At 30.9% G+C, this 16,286-nt stretch overlaps 2 protein-coding genes and 1 long non-coding RNA gene across 3 annotated transcripts; all 3 read right to left on the bottom strand.

The window, feature by feature from the left end:
* Window positions 1–3,217: 3,217 nt before the first annotated feature.
* On the bottom strand, window positions 3,218–6,984 carry LOC133688421 (uncharacterized). Its single transcript, XM_062107900.1, has 3 exons — window positions 6,329–6,984; window positions 5,526–5,606; window positions 3,218–3,938 (listed from the first exon to the last, which is right to left on the bottom strand). Exons 1-3 carry the CDS (start codon window positions 6,699–6,701, stop codon window positions 3,520–3,522), a joined length of 873 nt encoding a protein of 290 aa, XP_061963884.1. The 5' UTR covers window positions 6,702–6,984; the 3' UTR covers window positions 3,218–3,519.
* A 2,810-nt stretch (window positions 6,985–9,794) lies between these two features.
* Window positions 9,795–10,555, bottom strand: LOC133688132 (translation initiation factor IF-1, chloroplastic-like). The gene has a single exon (XM_062107521.1). It carries the CDS (start codon window positions 10,369–10,371, stop codon window positions 9,928–9,930), a length of 444 nt encoding a protein of 147 aa, XP_061963505.1. The 5' UTR covers window positions 10,372–10,555; the 3' UTR covers window positions 9,795–9,927.
* An 810-nt stretch (window positions 10,556–11,365) lies between these two features.
* Window positions 11,366–12,921, bottom strand: LOC133689144 (uncharacterized). Its single transcript, XR_009841262.1, has 2 exons — window positions 12,123–12,921; window positions 11,366–11,766 (listed from the first exon to the last, which is right to left on the bottom strand). It is a non-coding gene; the product is annotated as an uncharacterized LOC133689144 (long non-coding RNA).
* Window positions 12,922–16,286: the final 3,365 nt, after the last annotated feature.

A 16,286-nucleotide genomic window follows, 5' to 3' on the forward strand; every position in this document is an offset into this window, starting at 1 on the left:
AGGTCAATTTATTTACATAAAAAATATTTAAAAAATTAAAATTTAAAAATATTAGAGTTTTTTTTGCAAAGTTATCTCCAAGATTCTTGAGTTTAGCTGCAACATATGACCCAACAGTAATATTTATAATATTAATAATAACATTAAATTTACATGACCTAATTTTAAGTGGATTTGCTGCAATATCAGACCCAATAGTTTTGGATGTGGGCCTAGCTGCAAGATTATGTCATAAAATATGATAATTAAATAGATTAATTAAAAAAAATAAAAAAAAAACCAACAAAAAAAAACTAAAGAAGAAAACGAAAAAAAATCTGAATTAACTAGGTTAACCTTTCAAATCAGATTAACCTATCAACCTTGGATTTGTGTTGTGAAAGTTTGATAACTAAATAGAAAAAAATATTTGACGGGTTAACATGGAATTAACTGGGCTAATCCGTCAAACCAGGTTAACCCGTCAAACCTGAGATCCATGTCATGAAAGTTTGATAACTAGATAGAAAAAAATTGAACATTAATAAACTAAATTAAAAAAAAATTAATTAAAAAGGAAAAAAAACAAACAAAAAGGCATTAGTCTTTTCACCGTGGACTGCACTGTACAACCTATAATCAAAGGCGTAAAAAAAGCAAAAAAACAAAAAGAAAAAAAAACTAAATACATCAGTCGATAACTAAATAGAAAAAAATTTAATATTGATGAACTAAATTAAATAAAATTAAATAAAAATAAAAAAAATAAAAGAAGAAAAACTTATAAGAAGAAAAAAACTAATGAAGAAAAAAAAATCTAAATTAACCGAGTTAACCCGTCAAACCTGAGATCCGTGTCATAAAAGTCTGATAACTAAATAGAAAAACATTTAATATCAACAAACTAAATAATAAAAAATTAATTAAAAAGAAAAAAGAATGCATCAGCCTTATTATCATGGACTGCACTGTGCAGTCCGCTGTGAAAGACATAAAAAAAAGAAAAAACTAAAGGTATACAATATTAAAAGATGAGATCGGAAGAACAAAACTAATAAGGAAAAAGAAAAAAAAATTGAATCAACTGAGTTAATCCGTCAAACCTGAAATTCGTGTCATGAAAGTGTGATAACTAAATACAAAAAAGATTTAATATCAATGAAATAAATTAAAAAAAGATTAATTAAAAAGAAAAAAAACAACAGGAAGAAAAAAATTAATGAAGAAAAATAAAAAAATCTGAATTAACTGTGTTAACCCTTCAAACCAGGTTAACCAGTCAAATCTGGGATTCGCGTCATGAAAGTTTAATAACTAAATAGAAAAACAAATTGACGGGTTAACCCAGAATTAACTGGGTTAACCCGTCAAGCTCGAGATACGTGTCATGAAAGTTTGATAATTAAATAGAAAAAAATTTAACATTAACAAACTAAACTAAACGAAAAAAATTAATTAAAAAGAAAAAAAAATCGGGTTAACTCGTCAAATTAGGTTAACCTGTCAAACCCGGGATCCTTGTCATGAAAGTCTGATAACTAAATAAAAAAATTAACATTAACAAACTAAATTAAACAAAAAAATTCATAAAAAGAAAAAAAACACAAAAAAAAAACAAAAAAAAACCCATAAAAGCATAAAAAATACAATTTTTTTTTTAAAAGGATAGCTTAAGGTTTTACTGTGAACTGCATTGTGAAACATTAAGCAATTTTAGTATATATTATAATAATATAATAATTATAATAATAATAATATAATTATTCGTCCACCAAGTGTTTCCCTAACTTACATTCTCTGATGTAAAAGAACTAAGGCTTGATGTATTTGTTCATTCACCATGAGTTTTTGCTCTTCAAGAACCAAAAACAGGAGGCAGAAGAGAGAGGGGATAAAGTTGAAAAAATAAACGTGGTGGACATCCACCAACTGTTTTCAAGCAACAGAAGTTAAGAAAAACAAAAGAGATGAGGGTTAAAACAACGTGTGAGAAAACCTGCAAGAAAAAGAATTCTAGAACAAAAAAACACTATTAGAATCTACAGTAAAAATAGAGTAAATATACCGTGTTTTCCTGAGCTTTTTTAGTTTTTTTTTTAATTTAATATATTTTTTTGGTTGATTTATAACAAATTAGCATTGCAGCTTGGTTGAACACAGGCGAGTAACTCTGTGAGGTGCAAATATTTTCTCAATTATGATGGTAGGCAAGGCAAGCTTGGTTGGCACTCTGCTGTTTCTTTTTTCTTTTTTCCTCTGGTCTTTTTTATGAACACTCTAGAAAAAAAATCATGATATTCATTTACTTTTAAGTTTTGATATGTTTTTTAAATATTATTTTAAGTTTATATTTGAGTTTTAATAAAAAAATATTTGCTATTGTGTATTTATTTAAAAATAATAATATTATTGACAAATTATTCATGAAATTTTAATTAAAATCGATGGTTTGTTATTAAAAATTTTAAATTTATTTTGAACATGATTTTATTATATTTATTTATTTTTTTAATTATAATTTTAAAATTTAACTTGGTCCACCCAAAACTAGAACCAGATCAGGTTTATATAAAAGTAGAAAAAGACAAAAACTCAGGTGATCCGATCATAACTCGTTAATTATTTATTTTTTTTATAAAAACAACGTCGTTTTGTTCTATGAAAAAAAAATAAAGTTCAACCCGGGATAACCCAATGATCTAATCAAAACCTGTGATCAAGGTCTTGGGTTGAGTCAACTACCGGGTTGAGTTTAAAAACTATGCCTTCAATTGTACTAAATAAAATATAAATATATTATTGTAATTTTTTTAGTTTATTTTAACAATCATAAAATATATTTTTTTAGCACAAACAATTATTTCAATTGAGAAACAAGATGTTTGTTGAGATAAATAAAAGATGTGTTCACAGAAAAATTTATCTTTATGAAATAACATATTAAAAGTAAAATAATATATATATTATTTATTTTATGTTAAATAATAAATAATAGCCGGTGTAATTAATTCCAAAATAAATATTCAAAACCTATTTTTTTATAAATATCTAAATTTTTTATATCATGGAGCAATAACATATACATTGATACCCACCCATTGCCATCCCCGGTAGCAAATTTAGCCAGCGAAGTCACCTGAAAATTCAGCTGACATTTTGGGATGTGGCGGTGTAAAAAGAAATCGTATGAACAATCTGCTTGCTAGACCTGGAATTCTCGAGTTGATCAAATCAGTAGTGGAATGTAAATGCTTGCTTTTTCATTAACTCTGGAGCCCAACATAAAAAGTGAAATCAACATTGAATTATTTACAACCTACATATCTACGATGACTACCTCAGAGGCCAAAAGTGCAACAGAGGGTATAGTCACATGGACATCATCATCAAAGCCATGCACTCACTGTTCGTCTCATTACAGTGTCAGCTGCTAAACTGGCTTCTGATAACCATCAGTTAACATGACAAGCTCCATCCGGCCTCGATGCTGGACTTGAGAAAACTCTGCAAAAAAGCTACACATGCCACTTGACTTAAGGATCATATTCTTTGTCTGTTAGAAGAAGTGCGAGTAATTTGAGGTGATTCTGAATAATTGTCAGGTTCGTCTTCTTCATCAGAAGATAGGAGGGACGACCCCATCCAAGTCTTGAAACCTTCATTAACTCGTCTTTCTAGATCTGGAGTGACCACCATGTTGTGAGCTTCCAACATTTCCAGACCCAGGTTTCGACCACCAAAATCACTCTCATCAAGAATCAGAGCAGCTTTCCTTCTTAAAAAGATGGCAGTTACTGCATATAAAATGACTAGCCCCCATGTTGCAATCTCATAGCACCAAAACAAAGGCAATGAGCAACTGCTCCCCAGTGTCAGGAGGCTTGAACCAAGAAACAGTGCAAGGAGACCGAAGATAATGGCAAAGACACTATTCAAAATGGACAGACATCGCACCCCACCTATATGTCAAAAACAGTTAAAAGATACTCATCGATAAAATAATTGGGCAACACCTCTATGTAACATACAGAAAAGCAATATCATGAATATGCTGAAAGGGCAGGGCTTAAATATTTAATCTTTGTTTCACTTTCCAGCAATATCATGGGAATTAGTTCAGCAAATTGAAGAGAAAAAAAAAGAGGGTTTACAGCCATAATTGGCTTCCAGCAAGCAATTTGCAGAGCCAATCATCCATGATCAAGTCTTATCAAGAATACTAGAAGTCAAAAGAAGGCCATCCCATTCTGATTAATCTAGAGGATTAAAGTACTTAACGAGTCCATTGTTCCATTTGTTTATCATTTTGCTAGGAAACTGCAGTAAGTTTCTTGTTAATTTCATAGATATGTAGCAAGCATTAAGCGACAAATGATTTGCTAAGAAGTCCTTATTTTATCAATTTCAACAGCAGTCTGTCAACCCATTGATTCTTCAGTTTCTAACTTCATCAATATTTTGGATTGCACAAATCAGTGTTAATGTCATTCAGCTGCCTCCACTTTATTTCTTGATCTCTTGTAGGGAAAAAGGTTTGGGGGAGTGAAATCATTTGCATCTCATAAATCTCTAAGTACTGGCTAAAAAGAAAATGAGGTGATTTATGGTGCATTACAATTTTTAAAACAAAACATCTTGATTGCATCAAACTCAGTATCTGCTCATGCAGGTTTCCAGACCTAATTAAGTCCCTACACTCAGTGAAAAAAAACAAATGGCCGGGAACCCATTAACCTGTAAGTGTCTAGACCCGACTAATTAATGCATTGTCCTAATTTGTCCAATTACCAGATCTGCCGCTGTCACCCAAATATACAATGGGGAAAGGAGTTAGCAGGTCTGCTGGTGTCTAGATCTGACTTAATAAAGCATTGTCACTACACTTGTCATAAAAACAAATGCCCGGGAACCCATTAAACCTCAAGGCACCCATTGCAAAGGACACCTAGTACAAATTTTTATAAAAAAAAAACCATAAGGGTTCACTGATCCAAAAATGTACTCATGCATGAATCATCCATCACCAAAGCCTTATTGTAGATACTTTTAAAAACTAATCACCCATTTTATTGCTCATCTCCTTAGCAACCCAATGCTGCATGAATCAGAACTTTAAAGGCATAGTGGAGCCACTTAGGAAAGCAAAACCAGTATATCATGTGATATTAGCAATTCAGGTGTTATTCTGACAAAACTTACTAATCCCTCCCTTCTTACTGTGCCTCTCATAGAGCATGTTTTGCCTTTGGTCGTCAGCATTATTGGTAAGTTTGAGAGAATAATCATCAACCAAACGTGAGTTACACTATTCAGAACAATAGCAGCAACCAACACTTGAAGCACCAATGAAAAAAAACTACTAAATCACGTGTAAAGAATTATTTGTTTCCTTCTTTTAAGTACAATCCTAAAACCTAAATCACCAAACTAAGCCCTATAAATAACTACAATGGCATGTTTAGACACTGAAAAGACTCTTAATGGGAATACCACAGACCTTGCAAATATTTAGACTACATCACTGGGGCAACAAAATTAGAACATACCCCTTTTTGAAGCACAGTAACTATTTTCAACCACCTTTAAGCATCCATGTCTTGCTGGAGTAGAATAAGCAACATTCATCCCTGCATCATGCATAAAACCATGAGATTCTGGATAACGGAGAAAACAAGAAACGAACCCTTAATGCCAAAACAAAAGACCCCCACACTCATTCCCCTAGTCACACACAATAGGAGTATTTATACAATCAAGATGTTATCCACATGCCCATCTCTATTTCAATATATCGGTCCTGAATAAAAGTTCCATATTCCATGCTTCTTTCTATTAGATAATTACATCGAGCAATCTATCTCCAAGACTGACCATGTCAAGTTTACATTTAAATCCACTGTACCTCTTAACTCAAAAAACACAAAACAAAATGCCAGAAACTTTTAAGTCCAAAAAGCAATTTACCATATCACTTTACGCAAATGGCCATACTCTGAAATGAGACTCTCATCATTTCCTTTCAATGCTCAATACATTTTCTTAAACACAAACTTTTAACTATCAAAATGCAAGAAAAGGCAATATACAATAAGCCATTATCATTATCTAATATAAAAATTCAAACATGCTCTTTCCCATTTTTCCAAAAAAAAAAAAAACCCTACAAGCTAAACCAAATACTAAATTGAAATTTCATTCAATAATTAAATTACAGTTGCATTTTATTCCATAAATGGAAACCAATCCTCATGAACAACCAAGTCCCATTAAAACACACAATTAATAACACCCTCCATTACCCAAAAATGGAAACAAAATCTACTAAACCCCCCCAAAAAAAAATTCTTACCTGCAACAAGATAGGCAAGCGAAGCCAGGAAAACAATCATTGACGGAACAAAAACAACCATCCAATAATAATCAACAGTCTCCTGATCCGTTAAATAAAAGGCACCAGGAAACAAATCCGAATCCCCGCCATTTTTTATCGGCAATGGCTGTAATCTGTTACCGTTGCAAAACGGTCTCTTCCCATTATCGCCAGGAAACACGATTTTTAAACTCACAGTCGTCGAAACAAAAATCACTAAGCAAATAGTTCCCACTGTAGAAATCCATAATGGTCGCTGTAATTTCACCCATGCTCTGTCTTCTTCGCGAAGAGATTCGTATTCGTGTTTCGGCATGAAAGCTTGCCGTAATGCGTCGCTGATTAAAGCCATTTCGGATCGGTGACGTTTTGGGTTTGTGGAGTGAATAGAAACAAAAAGCAAGTATGTGATTTGGATTTTGTGGGTTCCTTATTTTAATTAGGAACTAATTGAGGACAGTTGCGTAAAAATGACGTTAATTTTAAGGTATTCGACGGTGAGAATAGTGCCTGATTCGTGGAGAACACGGTGGCGTTATGGTTGTGGTCTGCGGTTGCTTTGGTTTTTATTTCTTTACAGGTGTTGCGGGGTTTCGTGTGCGGTGGCGCGTATGATTCTACACTGGAGGATTCGAGATTTCTTATGTTTATGACAGTATACAAGTATTTGTTTTGTTTTTATATATTAATGTTAAAAATAATTTTTAAAAAATAAAAAAAAATATTTTTTTAATATATTAAAAATATTTTTTTAAAAAAATAATATCACATTTACAAATGCGTTTAATGTTTTTTTTAGATGTGGTTTCTTTAAATGTTTTTTTGTCATTAATGTGTATCTCGAAAAAAAATCTTTGTGCTATTGATTTTTTTATTATTTTAGGACAATATGTTTTGATATCATTTAATGATTTTGTAATTATTAAACATTTATGTTTATATTCTTACAACATTTCGAGAAAAATAATGAATTTCTTCAACAGTTATAGCAAAAAAAAAATCGTTAAGCAATATTAAATATTGAATAACCACATACTTAAATCAAATTAATATGACTATCTATTATTTTTACATAGATATTAGAATTGGTTTGGAATACCGATATTATATATATACACACACACACAATCAATTTAACTTTTTTATTTATTTTTTAAAATAAGAATTCTTTCATAAAAATATGCAGAAGTGTCATGAAGTTACTTCTAAATTATTCAAAATTTATAAGTACAACACTAGTTATGAAATATTACCTTTGTCCGACAACATAACACAATATAGTTTCCACAACACAACAATAATCAAAGAAAAAAAATACAATGATTGAACGGATTTTTTTAAAAAAAAGAAGCAATAATCAGGAATTGCTATACAAAAGAACGGTAGCTAATATATAAAAAAGCTATGATTTCATTGAAAAAAATAGATTTTCAATGGTGTCCAATAGAAAATATTTCAAATTCTTTTTTACTTGATTTACTTGAATGGACTAAAAAATAAAATATATATATAAAAAAAATACAACAGGTCAAACTCATATACGAGCCTTCGTGTCAAGCTCATCCAAAAAAAATATAACTCACAAGTCATGTCTTTTTTTTTATATAAGTGTTGTCCACCCTTTATTTTTTTTTAAATAGAGCAAACCACGCATTATCTACTAGCCTGATATCCAATAACGAGATGATCTTTGGAAAATTAGGCCATGAGTTTTTTTTTTCAAAAAATTGATTCTAGTATTTTAACTTAAAACACCCTGAAAATCTTTATAAACACATTAATGATATTAAATAATCCTACAGTAGGTCCAAAATCCAAAATGAACTTGAATTCAATAAATTTCTCAAACTCAAATTTACCATTTACAGTGATAGGAATGATAAAGAACACTTAGACAAGACTCCCTTCATTAAATGAAATTCATTGATATAAATATCAATTTTTTTAGTGGTTATAATCGATGTCAATTAAGACTTTTTTTTTTTTAACCGGAATGTAACTTCTCTCATCTCTCGAACAAACTAATGACTAAAAATAAAAGAGAATGGAGTGTTGGACCCAAATCAAAATTTCAAAAACCAAAGCGCCTAATAATTAGAAATTGAAAAGTATAGGGATCAAAGTAGATCTTTTGCACAAACTTTGAAGTTACCACCTATTTTCCATGCTTTTCCCATCATGGTCCTCCATCTTTCCATCATACCTTTTTTTTAACAAATTAGAGCTAATTGGTTATTTATGGCCACAAAAAAAACTCAATCTTTAATGATCAAAATAAAAAAAATAATCTCCGCAACAATGCAACAATCCAAAATAAATTATACTTTTTAGTGTTTTTTATAATATTTCAGCTCATTTCTTATCCCTTTACAGTAATAATATTAGTAGTAATAATCAGCTCATTTCTTATCCCTCTACAGTAATAATAGTAATAATAACAAGAGTACATTTGATACGAAGAACACAACTTTTGATACAAAACAAGATAGGTGGGATTAAATTGAACAAGACATCACAAGTTGATATCCTATCTCCTGTTTAATGCACATTAAACTCGATGAGAAAGTATAAAGATATTATTGTTTTTTATGTTTTTACAAAAGTACTTGTCAAAAACAATTATTTTCTTTATTTTTAAATAATTTTTTAATTTTATCCGTTATTACAATATCAAAAAGACAATTTAGCTAGAATTCTGGGCCGGATAACAAACGGGTTCCAAGGAAGTGTTTGGTACATCCAAGCTTCAGAATATCATCGACTCCATTGGAGACCCAGATGAATAGCGTATTTCATAGAAAGAGATGGAAGCTCCCAACAAGTTACCAATGCCAAAAGGAGGGGCATGTTTCCAGATTGTATAGAGAGCAATCGATCCCATTTAATTCCATCTAGACATCACCAAATCTTGCGGCAACAAAATCACAGCATCTCAGATGATTTTGTTTCCAAGTGGCAATATGCTCCTAAGCAGGGAGCGAAAGAACTGCCATACAAACTAAAATTTGGATTAAGTTGTTTACTTGAAACCATTATCACTCTTTCAATTCTACTCCAAGCTCTGAGCTCAATTAACAGTATAGCATTGCCATTCTTCCTATTCCATGCACGGCTCAGAGTAGGAAGAGCTGAAGAAAAATCACCACAAAATAGAAGAGCACTCTCAAAACGGCCTTGAAGATCAAATCCCACTCCAGACACTACCTTTCACTTTACTTGCACTAAATGGAATCAGTGCCACACTACAGTAAACAGGTTCTGAGGCAAACCAGAGAGAGCTAGCTAGGCATATTTCCTCGACGCACTACCCTTATCCCATTTGAAATTCTTTCTTCACTCAACTTGATTTACTATAATTGGCCATATTCAACAGGTTAACAACACCCGTCTTCAGAAAAACTCAAAGATTAATAGCAAAATGTAGATGGGAACCGTGAGTGGAACCTTGACACCCTAAGAATACAAAGCACTTTATTATTTAATAATTTCATATGCAAGCATGGACAGAAAACAAAAAACAAAACATGTGGCTTCAGATGCTTTCTACGAGTTGCATAAAAGAAAAGGACATAGCCCAATCATTCACCAGTTGGATCTCTATTGCGGAGTCTATAAACAATGCGCCCTCTACTCGAATCATAACGACTCACTTCAACCTTGACTCTATCTCCTGGCAAAATCCGTACAAAGTTCTTGCGTATCTTACCAGAAATATAACCAATAATCAAATCTTTGTTGTCTAGGAGGACCCGAAACATTCCATTAGGTAGTGATTCGGTGACAGAGCCTTCGTGGGTCCATTTCTGTTCTCCAGTTGGATTGGCCTTTGCACTGGTAGAAACAGGAAACCTTGAAGAAGTCGTAGATGTTGTTGTAGCAACAAGGCCAAAGGAGTGTGTCGTTCTGGTGAGTGATTGGCCAAAGAAGACTGTTGTTGGAGAAAGATTTGTGGGTTTCGTTGAGAACCCAGTTGCTGTTAGAACATGAATTTGAGTTGCTGTTGCTGATGCTGTTGAAGTCATTTTTTTAGGGGACAAGAAAGAATATCCGGGGAAATTTTGAGAGTGAGAGAAGGCCTAACCCTAGAAGAGATAAGGCAGTGTTTGTGATAGAAAGAAAGAGACTCTGCTATCATTTGGAGTTGATAAGGAAGCCGAGAGGAAAGAGGAGGGACCCTGCGAGGCTGCGACCGTGATCCTGTTGGGCCCAAGCTGGAACATAAGTAAGGCTTGGGCTTGTTCCTTTTTAAATGGATGCCGAATGACATCATATATATATATATATATATATATATATATATATATATATATATATATATATATATATATATATATATATATATATATATATATATGTTGGTGATAAATTATCAATTTATAAAAATTTAACAATTCAGTGCCAAATTTTTTTATTTTTTTCATTGTATTTATGATTAATTACATATGGATCACCCAATAAATTATGAATTACCAATGTTTCATAAATTAAAATATTTATATGTTGAAAGCATAAAAAATAATAAATAAAATCACAATAAGATTATCATTTTTTTACAATGATCCAAATCCACATATAATAAAATTAATAGATCTGAGATAAAAAAATTTATTATGTTAAAGAAATAGCTAATAATATCTTATTAGTTATTTCATCGATCTATCTTGAAAAAAAAATATAAACAAAATGAAGAGAAAAAATTAAATTCATGACCCACAAAAAATGATTAAAATATCTGCACCTAGAATTTTTTTTATCACTATTTTTTTATGTGAGTCCGAAGAATAACTAATAAAATATAACTAGTTATTTACTGAACACCGTAAAAATACTTGATTGAGATTCTTTTATATTCATTTTTATTTTATTAATTTTATGTAAATTACTAAATTCAAATTGAATGGGCATGATTTTAAAATATAATAAGATGAGCAACAACTTAGCTATATATTATTTATTTTATTTTATATAATTTAAATAATTGAATTTAAAATCAACTAAAAGATTTGGAACAGGGTCTATCATAAAAGAACATGGGAATATTTAAATTTGAAATTGAGAGACTTAACATTGAGGGAAGATTGTGTACAATTTTAAAAGGTTGAGGATGACATTGGAGAAAGATCAAATAAAAACCTATACAAGAATACGAGGGTATAATTGTAATTTCTCTTTTTTTAAAAATAATTTCTCGCTGGCAAAATTTATAAACAAACGACTTGCCTTAATTTTTCTTGGAATCCAGACACATGAAGTCAGCAACAGCATGGTTTAGAGCAATTCAAATCTTCATCATTGATTAAAAAAAAAATGAATTAGATTGGTAGGAAAAGGAAAACCGATTATACGATCAGCCACTATTTGACGGAAAGCTCTGCTCTCATTGGTTTTCTTCACCCATGGATTCTCATTCAACTTCTCTGCCAAAACCCATTTTCAGCACTCAAATATTAGCATAAACTGCCTGGACAGTGGACACTTGAATAATTGGTGTCTAATACCAAGAAATCTTGCATTTCAAAGACTTGGGTTTATTTCACAATTGGAAAATCGAAGACTGCTAGATGTTCTGGTGAGTCATATATATATCATGTGATTATGGCTTCCTTAGATCCCTGTTACTAGTTTTTCAAAGACTAGGGTTTATTTCTGTATACTTCATCATAATGAAATCTGTGTTACAAGTATGGAGCAATATATTATTAATTAAATTTGATATAACTTCATCAATCCCAATAAACCCCCACAATTTGCCACCATGAAGAGTGTAAATTACCTTCCTAACGTGCCTTCAAAGATGGAAGCAGAGGAGAATGGTGCATATGCATCCATTTGGCTGGATAATGATGGATTCATCGCTGAAGGACGACCTTACATGAATGTGGCATTTGCTGCCTAGGAAAAAGACCTTCTGATGGCTGCCTTTGACAGAATTTTGAGCGGGTGCACTGCTATGTGAGTTTTGACGCTATCAGAGGAGCTGCTAAGGGAGGGTAAACTCCATGGAATAAAGGTAAAAAAGTGACTGTGGAGGAAGGAAGGAAGGAAGGAAGGCTGATGAGATCATGAAGCTTATTGGCAGTGGAGAACTTGTTCTCCCTGTGTTGCAGTGGGACAATCAGGTCTTCGGTGAAGGTGAAAAACATCTCTGCAATATACTAAGCATCCTTCAAACTGAGATTTACGTGGAAGCGTGATGCTAGGTTGATATTGAGCCATCATCTTCTATAATCGATCGAATTTTTAGTAGTTTCTCTTCAATTCATAGCAGAAAACTAGGACACTTCCAAGTTTCAACTAAATCAACACGATGCCATCCATCGTGGGCGGCTCTTTAGCCATGGTGAGCGCATGGATGTTTCTTTGTTGCTGTGTTTGATTTTCTTACGACCAAAACTTTGGCACATCTGCTGTACCTTATATCTGCCGTGGTGCTTTAAGGATTTGTAGGTTCCATGTGGTAGGTCCCTTGTGAAGACTGCGAGAGCTAGATTCAGAGGAAAACTCTGGTACAGCAGTTGTACTGGGTTTTCTCCCTCTTATTTTTCCACCATCAATATCCAAGTGCACTGCATTTGTGCATCCTGCAAGCCATTTTCCTAGGATTTATATCTTGGCTCGAACCTTATCATCAGGGCCCCCCTGCGGTCCGAGTGCTGGTCCCTCAACTCCATTATTATTTTTTCTTTCTTTGGTGCTGCAAAGTGGACTTCAAGCAGTAATATTTATTAAAATATAATATAAATTATATATTAGAATCTAGTTTAATAGCTTAAATTATTAGATTAAAATAATTATTTAATGTAATACCATAGCTTTAATGACCGTCCCTATTCTATCTAGTAAAAAATTAAGTATAAGATAGCTCAAGTTTGTACAAGTTTGAAGTTTAAAGGGTTTTTCACTTGAAGGGGTGTATTAGAGAATAATATAAATTATATCTTGAGACTCCATCAAATAGCTTAAATTATTGGGTTAAGATGATTCTTTGGCACTGTTCAACCACTGTTTTCTTTGCAAAGTTTGATATTAGATTTGTTTATTTTCTATATATCAATTAAACATGTTTTTTTTATTTAAGTAAATCCATCGATTTAAATTTCTGATTTAATATTTACTTTATAATTTCTTTATAGATTGGATTATTATTAAGAGACGGGTCGGTCTTATTCCTGGCCAACATAATCTAGATTTAATAACAAAGATTTTCACTTTCAAATCCAAGGTAATCTTCGTGGAAGGCATATAAAAAGGAGAAACGATTCTAATTAAATTTCTAACCCTACCTTTTCCTGCCGAAAGAAAGAATGTCCTGACTAGTCACCAACTTGTTAGGGGCACTGTTGTATGTGCATGTCTACAAATCAGCTAAAATGTTGGAACACTTCCGTGTGGCATCTAATCAAGGCCATGATGATCATGGAACCTTAAAAAGTAGTCCTGATGAATCAGAGAAACAGACAGGTTGCATCAACATGTGGTGGACGGTGCCGGACACCTGTGCCTGAAACCTCATGAGTGGAGGAGCATATCCAGTCATGGTCCTCAAATTAATTTGTAGTATAGTTTTGCTTTGCAAAAAGTGATATGCTTCTTTGTCTTCTTCTCCTTCTCTCGAGGACTAGAAGATGCCATCGTCACGGTGGGCTGTTCTTCAATGGGGTTTCATGGCTTGAAACTTTCTTATCCACTGAGATTGCAGAGCTTTCTGCTCCGAGACAAGAGACCTTAATTTGGTCCTTTTTTTCCTTTCCTTTTCTTCTTTACCAGAAAACGATGAAAGACTTTATTTCACTCTCAGCATTTTTAAAAGTCTTGATTTTATGATTTGAATTATTTCGAGATTCTAGGATCGAATTCTAAATGAAATTTAATATTTTAAAATAATATAAAAATAAATTAGATATAAACTTGTTTGATTTTACAATTTCAAATAGAAAAAATTTAATTCTAAAATTAGCTTTTTAAAATACTCATCTATCTATTTTTAAAAAAAAAATATTTGAAAAAAATAAGATGAAGGTGAGGGAAATGATATAAAAATAAAAATGAATTGAATTTTATTTTTTAAAATATATGAATTCAATTTATTTATCAACATGTTTGTTCTTTAAAAATTACATTTTATTTTCATTCAAGAGCATGTTTTTTTATATGCACTCTTTGTAAAGAACCAGGAAATAAAAATAAATAAAAACATCCATAAAATAAATATTATTACTTAATAGGAAATAAATGTTAAAAATAAATATTTTTTTATACAAGTCTAATAGCATGTTTTGGAGTATGGTTACAGTTGCTTTTCAAAATGTTTTTTACATTGAAATATATTAAAATAATAGTTTTTAATTTTGATATTAGTGCATCAAAATAATTTAAAAACACTAAAAAAATATTAATTTAAAGTAAAGAAAATAATAAAATTAAATTGAAATTTTTTTAAATACTTTTAAAATATAAAAACAAACATAACCAAGTTAATACTTGTTTGGAAAAAAAATATAACCAAGAACGCATAACTAATAATAATACACATAGTTTCCCTATAAAATATTTGGTGCTAGGCTAGGTTATTCAGGTGAAAAAAGGATGGGATTTGTATATTTGATAATGGGTTAGATTTTGAAAAATAAATCAAATCAAATCATTCAATTTCTTATTGGAACTTTTAAATCTTATATCTTTTCTCTACATAGGGTTAACAAATCTTTTAAACATTATCATAAAATAAACTTTTTTTTTTTGTCTTTAAAATACCACCTTTAATCAAGTTGTCATTTAACGGCAGGTAAAGAGTAACTATTGCCCGTAGAAATCACCGCATAAACGATTCAAACCGTTGGATTGCAAATGGTCGGCTGATCAGCAGTGAACTAAATGGTAAGGTACATTTTAGCCCTTATATATATTAAGAATATTCCATTTTAGTCTCCATTGTATGATAATTCTTATATCGACCATATAATTTGTAATAATTTTAAATTTTACTTTACTGTTGAATAATTGTACTATGGTTGTCTTTGTTCTACCAGTCCAACCATGTTGTTGAAAAAATTAATTTTTTTTATATCAAATTGATTTATTTAATGTTTTTTGATCATTTGGATGTGTTGGTATTAAAAATAAATTTTTAAAAATAATAATAAAACTTTATTTTGAATTATTTACAAGTAAGAAAAATATTTAAAAAATAATCTCAAACACAATTCCTAATCTTAGCTAAAAAAATATCAATTTCACCGATAAGATTTATTGAATAACTAGTGTCATCTAATCCAGTTTAATTATTTTTTTTTATTTAGATTGACTAAACTACGGGTGGAAAAAATCAATTCAGTTTAACCAGATTTGATTATCTAGTAAGATGTGAAATTCACTTAACTCATCAATGATTTTTTTTATTTTTTTAATATATATGACATCAAGAAAACTCAGACAACTTTTTTTTTAGTTTTCAATCTATAACGGCTACTGTATCAAATTAATCTTTCTTCTTATACGCAATCATAATATACCATAAGGTCGATTTTAAAGGCTATTTATTTTTATGCTGAAACATTTTATTGTATAATATATTTTTATGGTATTTTAATTTTAAAACTTTGATGTAATGTGTGGATTTGAATATTGACTTTATATGAAGCTCACCTTTTATTTTTTCCTGTTTTTCAATTTGAAGATTTTGTGTATAATTATCACATATACAATAAGAAATATAAAATAGAAAGAGATAAACAAGAAAAGGATGAAAAATGCATTTATTTAACATCTAGGAGTAACATTAAATTTCTTTTTAAACCAATAGGACTAAAAATACGAAATCTAGAAACAGAATCCGAAGTGGAACGTTATAAAATCTACCAGGGTCATAATGTAGTTTACCCTCTACTAAATTATGGCACAACTATCCCACGCGTGTCATCATCTTAATGGTCCACCA

The sequence above is a fragment of the Populus nigra genome, chromosome 3 (genome assembly GCF_951802175.1).
Source record: "Populus nigra chromosome 3, ddPopNigr1.1, whole genome shotgun sequence".
Taxonomy (NCBI): Eukaryota; Viridiplantae; Streptophyta; class Magnoliopsida; order Malpighiales; family Salicaceae; genus Populus; species Populus nigra.

What these genes read in the sequence shown, in the direction of transcription:
- LOC133688421 (XM_062107900.1), bottom strand. Translation starts at nt 6,701, where the DNA reads ATGGCTTTAATCAGCGACGCATTACGGCAAGCTTTCATGCCGAAACAC. An exon ending in GCTTGCCTATCTTGTTGCAG is followed by an intron (nt 5,607 to 6,328) that starts GTAAGAATTTTT and finishes TGCATGATGCAG; the next exon opens with GGATGAATGTTGCTTATTCT. An exon ending in TTACTGTGCTTCAAAAAGGG is followed by an intron (nt 3,939 to 5,525) that starts GTATGTTCTAAT and finishes TTTGACATATAG; the next exon opens with GTGGGGTGCGATGTCTGTCC.
- LOC133688132 (XM_062107521.1), bottom strand. Translation starts at nt 10,371, where the DNA reads ATGACTTCAACAGCATCAGCAACAGCAACTCAAATTCATGTTCTAACA.